At 38.7% G+C, this 6567-nt stretch overlaps 1 gene segment (V, D, J or C); it reads right to left on the bottom strand.

Moving 5' to 3' along the window:
• Positions 1-4513: 4513 nt before the first annotated feature.
• Positions 4514-4948, bottom strand: LOC141020145 (Ig heavy chain V region 5A-like). The segment is given in 2 exon segments: positions 4514-4818; positions 4909-4948. Coding segments are annotated over 2 exon segments (345 nt in total).
• Between the last annotated feature and the right edge of the window lie 1619 nt (positions 4949-6567).

Genomic DNA, 6567 nt, shown 5'->3' with positions numbered 1-6567 from the left:
GGTTGGTATTGAAGGTGATCTGATGGGAGCTTCTCTTCTTCTGCTGCAACTGACAGCATGATATCAAGTCTTTATAGCAGACTGTGAGGAAGTTCACTTTGCATAGAGAAGGACACTGACAGGATATAAAAGGAGCATCAACTGTCCTGTTACAAGGAGCCATAGCTTGAAGTTGTATTGTGAACATTTATTCAAACAAAAGACAGATGAGTCCAACATTCACATTTACATTCAGATCACCATAATATTTACAACATATGTAAAGAATAAAAGAATAAAACTTTTTTTTTTTTTTAAAAGTATTTCAAAGAGTTTTGACAAATGTGTGTTTCTTTGATCAGACCTGGACTGTTGTGCTTTTCTTGGCTGTTTTTGTGAGGGGGTGATTGTTACTGTAAAACATTTTTTTTGTGTGTCTTTAATGGTTATTGTTGTTGGTAAATGATCATTTTGATAAAAAATTAACCACAAAAGAGAAAAGGAAAGAAAACGCAACACTGTCTCATCCCAGTCCACTAAAGAAGAGTACTGTAGGTTTTTGTACAGCTGCTCAAACAACTCCAGTCACTGTGGCTCTCGAGCACAATAATAAACAGCAGAATCTTCAGTCTTCAGACTGTTCATCTGCAGATACACCTGCTGTCTGCTGTTGTCTCTGGAGATGGTAAACCGGCCTTTGACTGACTGAGTGTAGTAGATGCTGCTACTGTCATAAATAGCAGCAACCCACTCCAGTCCTTTTCCAGGAGCCTGTCTGATCCAGTTCATCCAATAGCCACTAATTGAAAATCCAGAGGCTGTACAGGTCAATCTGTCAGATTCTCCAGGCTTTTTGACCACTGCTTCAGATTCTGTCAGAGTCTGACCATCAATACCTGTCAAGAGAAAAAGGGATATGCCGTAGTTAGTTGCTTGAAGCTGGAAGCTTTTTGAAGACAACTTTAATTCAAGATCAGTGCAGATGTTCACCTGCCCAGCAGATAGTTAAAAGCAGCAGTCCTGTCCTATAGTCCATCATGTTAAACTGTGTATCCACTGTTCTCTGTCATCCTCTCTGCAGTCAGATAAGTAGAGGTTGAAGACATCTGAGTTTTGCATTGACTCCTCCTCACAGTGTGGAACTGGATTGGACTTGGATCTCAGTTACTGTTTGGTGAAACTTGAGAATGAATATTTACTGGTCATGAGTCATTCCTTCAAGAGAAACTCTTGCATGTTTAGTAATATTTGTGCAACTATTTGACAAACTCATAATTTCAGTAGGTTTCCCCTCATTATAAAGCACTGTGCATCATGTCAAGAATTTGACAACAGATGATCAATTTTACAATACCACTAAATTGAATATTTTTGATTATATTTTATCAGAACTAGAGATAGACCGATATGTTTTTTTCAGGGCCGATACCGATATCGATTATTAGTAGTCAAGGAGGCCAATAATCGATATTTGGAGCCAATATACATTTGCAGTAAAAGGGAACATTTTGGCGTTGATATATTTACATTATGTCTTAAGTCTTGAACAGCAATATCCTGCTCCTCTCTACAAGAAACTGTCAAAGACAGCTTCAGGACACACTTCATCTAACAATATGTCATTTTCTGCTGCTTGGGATCTCTCAATCAAAGCAGAAAAAGGTAAAGTAAAATAACTTGGTAGTTAAACAGCCATTATTGCCCTACAGTTTTCTCTCAGACAGACGGTGCTTTGCTATCAGTTTCTGCAGCTTCTCATGTGGCTTACAGACACACACACACACTATTCTCTAGCCATCCCCTCAACGTGCTTCCCTGCAATAAAACTAACTGAATTTTACTCTCTCTCTCTCTCTCACACACACACACACACACACACACACACACACACACACAAACACTTCTTACTTTTATCACTGACCCTATCAATATTATCAGCAACCTTGTTTCAAGTGATTAAACCGTTAAAAACATTAAATAGCCTACAGCATCTTCACTTTAATAATCAGTGTTTATCATAGGACAGACAGCTGCCGCTAACTAGTGATGTGACGTTCACGAACGAACCGATTCTTTTGAACGGCTCGTTAACATGAACGATGGGAACCGAGTCGCAGCTGGGAACCGTTTTTTATATGTATATATATATATATATATATATATATATATATCACTGTGTGTTTCACACAGATGCACACAAAAGCCCCTCCTTTGCTCCTCCCCTGAGTGGGACAGAGAACAGGAGGGGGAAAAAAAGTTACATGGGGAGGAGCGCAGCCCAGCTGCAGATGCTTATTAGATATACAAATATAGCATGACGCCACCTGAGTTGTGCACGCTGCCTTTGTGTAAAAAAAAAAAAAAGTGATTATTTATATTTGATTATTTCCAAGATAAAATGAGTTACCACCAGGCTGGCTTCTTAAAACTTAATAAATATAAAAATCAGTCAAATGAGCCAGTTTTTTGAACGGCTCTTTGAAAGGAATGGCTCACCAAGATCCGGCTCCCCTCAAAGAGCCATAAATCCCATCTCTACCGCTAACGTATTGGGCCTCACAGTAACGTTAGTAGTCGTGAGTTGTAGAGTTTTGCTACAGTCTGCTGAGCGTCTAGAGAAGGAGAAAGCGGACCGGTGGGCTAACGTTACGCTAAAGCTAATCAGCCTCTCTCCTCAACGTGGCTCTGAGGAGGAGAGAGTAACATGACACTGACTGCCCTCTTGTGATTTTAGAGAATAGACTGTAACCTCATTTTTCACCTTCATATTTTGGCTCTTGACCTCTTTGACTCTTCAATAAGGGATCTTTATTATGTGTTTCTTTTCTTTTTTTAACCAGTTATAATGATAATTTTAATATTTATCAGCAACAGTTTTCAGGACTTTCTGTCATGTGTGAATAAAAATATGTATATATTGTAAGTTATAAAACAATATGTAAAGCCATAAATATAAAGGATAAAATATCTAATTAATTATGTATAAAAAAAAAGGATGAAAAAGTACTTCTGGTCTGTACCAGGCTGAGAGATGATTTTGTACAGCTGCTCAACCAACTCCAGTCGCTGTGACTCTCGAGCACAATAATAAACAGCAGAATCTTCAGTCTTCAGACTGTTCATCTGCAGATACACCTGTTGTCTGCTGTTGTCTCTGGAGATGGTAAACCGACCTTTGACTGACTCAGAGTAGAATTTCCTGTTATTATTATTTTCAATCCAGGCAACCCACTCCAGTCCTTTTCCAGGAGCCTGTCTGATCCAGCTCATCCCGTAGCTGCTGAATGTGAATCCAGAGGCTGTACAGGTCAATCTGTGAGATTCTCCAGGCCTTTTAACCACTGGTTCAGATTCTGTCAGAGTCTGACCATCAACACCTGTTGAGACAAAAATGAATATACAGTACTCAGTTGCATGAAGCTGGAACCTTTTTTCAAGATCACTGTCTTTACCTGCCCAGCAGACAGTTAAAAGCAGCAGTCCTGTCCTATAGTCCATCATGTTAAACTGTGTGTCCACTTTCTCTATCATCCTCTCTGCAGTCAGATAAGTAGAGGAGGAAGACATCTGAGTTTTGCATTGACTCCTCCTCACAGTGTTGAACTGGATTTGACTTGGATCTCAGTTACTGTTTGGTGAAACTGGAGAATTAAAGGAATAGTTCACTCTCGAACGAAATTCATTCATTATCGACTCACCCTCATGCTGATGAGAAGTCCGGTGTAGTTTCTTATTCCTCAAAGTGCAGCTGGAGACCCGCGGGGGTACCCTCCGGCAGGAATAATCCATATAACGAGCGTCAATTGTGCCCGAGAGGAAAAGGTCCATAAAACTACACAAAAACTTTGTAATATTCCTCCATAGAGGAATGAATATTTACTGTACAAGATTCATTCCTTCAAGAGAAACTTGTGCATGTTTAGTAGTTTTTGTGCAACTATTTGACAAACACATCATTTAAGTTGGTTGCCCCTCATTATAAAGCACTGTGCATTAAGTCAAGAATTTCACAAGCTGATCAATGTTACAATACCACTAAAGTGAGTATTTTTAATTATATTTTAATGGGAACAACAAGAAATGACGACAAATGTTGTTCCATATGTTGTAATGTTGATTTTCTGATGAAGTGTTCATGAGGCAAACCTTTTAAAGGACATCAGGGGAAATTAAACTGCAGTAGGAACGAAAATCCTGATTTATGTTTCATTTTGTGTTCAGATGAAGAGCTTTTTAAAATGCAGTTGTGAGCTGAAATCATTTTGTCATTATCTCACTTACATATTGTGAGTCAGACAGAAAAGACACTTTTTGGAAAATGTGTCCTATCAATTTTATCATTATTGAACATGTTTATAAACCAGCTCATGTTTCTTTTACTTCTTCATTGATAAATATGTCTGTTCCTCTCTTTACTGTAACAGTGAACTGGTGTTGAAATCATTAGTGGTCTGAGAGCTCCTCCTCTGGTGGCTTCATGTTACAAGTGTTCAGGCACTGAAGGGTTTTTGTTCAGGTCTACTGATGGTTTGTGTTATTGTGGCTCTCTGGCACAGTAATACACAGCAGTGTCTTCAGGCTGCACATTCTGTCCATTTAGAGTCACTGTGTTGCTGGAAGAGTCTGAGTTGATACTGAACTTGTTCTTTAGTGAATCTTTGTAGAGAGAGCCTCCAGTAGTTGCCATGCCAATCCACTCCAGTCCTTTCCCTGCAGGCTGTCTGATCCAAGCTGTGTAGTCGCTGCTAACAGAATAAGAGACCTGACAGCTGATGGACAGACGCTGACCTGGCTGCACAGTCACAGAGGCTGGCTGTGTCAACTGTTCACACTTCACACCTGTTAAAAAAAGAAAATGTTTTGTAACAAATGATCAAGTTAAACTGCAAAAGAAGAACTGTTGACTTTGACAAATCCAGAGAGACTCACATCCAGCTGCCAACAGCAGCAGCAGAGCTACAGAAAACATGGTTGATGTTGAAACTGACGTGCTGTGAACTCCACTGACAGCCTGATGTGAAGTTTTTATAGCTGAGTAACAAGGAAACTCACTGAGTTTGCATAGAATCAAACATATGAAGCATCAATGTTGGTCTGACTGGAGCCAATAGAAGAGTCTGTTGACTGTTATTATATCTGCAGAGTGAAAACATGCCTGGAAATCACTTCTGCTTTACATATGATATTTTCATTTCATTACACACTCCACTGTAATGTTTAGAAAATTTCCCTTCATTTACAGAAATGAAACAGCTGTAAATGATTATCACAACTATTATTATTGTGAATATTACATGAACCATAGATAATGGAAAACATTCTTTAAAATCAGCATTACAATACAGTGATGATGTGTCATGGAAACAAAAGGAGAAACCACCAAGAATGTTGTTTTCTATAAGACATGTTTACAGTGTGTTCAACATGTTTTCAAATCATTAAAAGACTTTAAATATGATGTGAGCTGTTTTCCTGAGATAATTTATTTACTGTCAGCACCTTCTACATCACATTTAAGATTAACTTCAAATGTAAGAACAGCTTGTTGTAATTGCAGCATTTGATCACTTAGTGTACTTCCTGTATTTGCAGCAAAGTGACAACAGACAGCATCATGTAAACAGTATGGAAACTTCTGTCTGATGCTGCTGGTTGGCATGAAAGATTTTTTTATAATTTCAGCGTCAGCAGATGATTGAAGACATACAGAGAAACTTGGAGCCTCGAGAGGAAAACAGCTGCTCAGGAACTGAAACCTGTGAGACAAAATGCAAAAACTACATCTGAGTGTTGAGAGTCAGTCAGTTAATATCAATGGGAACACAGAGTCTCCTTTAAGTAACAGAGGAGAGAGAAACTTGTCACTGACTGCCCTCTAGTGATTTGTAACATTATTTTAACCTTCATATTATGACTCATTTAGATTTCACAAAATTCAGAGACATTATTGCTTCTTACTTTGTAGAAATGTTTACATTTTGTAGTAGTTTGACCACAATGTTGTGTTGTGCCTTTTATCAACAAGTGACCTTTATTGTGTTTTGTTTCATTTAATGTTTACTGTCAATATTTCTCAGGAACAGATTTAAAAATATAATCTAATCATGTTTGATATAAAATACTTCATGCTTGGGCTCTTCCAGGCCAGTAAAGATGAGTGCTGTAGGTTTTTGTACAGCTGCTCAACCAACTCCAGTCACTGTGGCTCTCGAGCACAATAATAAACAGCAGAATCTTCAGTCTTCAGACTGTTCATCTGCAGATACAGCTGCTGTCTGCTGTTGTCTCTGGAGATGGTAAATCGGCCTTTGACTGACTCAGAGTAGTAGATGTAGCTACTGTCATAAATAGCAGCAACCCACTCCAGTCCTTTTCCAGGAGCCTGTCTGATCCAGCTCACCCAGTAGTCACTGAATGTGAATCCAGAGGCTGTACAGGTCAATCTGTGAGATTCTCCAGGCCTTTTAACCACTGGTTCAGATTCTGTCAGAGTCTGACCATCAACACCTGTTGAGACAAAAAAATATGTGTGTCATTGGCTTGGTAAGCACAAATAAAAGTTATCTAAAATTAAGACCTATGTAGATC

The sequence above is a fragment of the Pagrus major genome, chromosome 23 (genome assembly GCF_040436345.1).
Source record: "Pagrus major chromosome 23, Pma_NU_1.0".
In the NCBI taxonomy this organism is placed as follows: Eukaryota; Metazoa; Chordata; class Actinopteri; order Spariformes; family Sparidae; genus Pagrus; species Pagrus major.
Note: the sequence above shows the minus strand (reverse complement) of the source record. Positions and strands in the feature narration are given on the sequence as shown.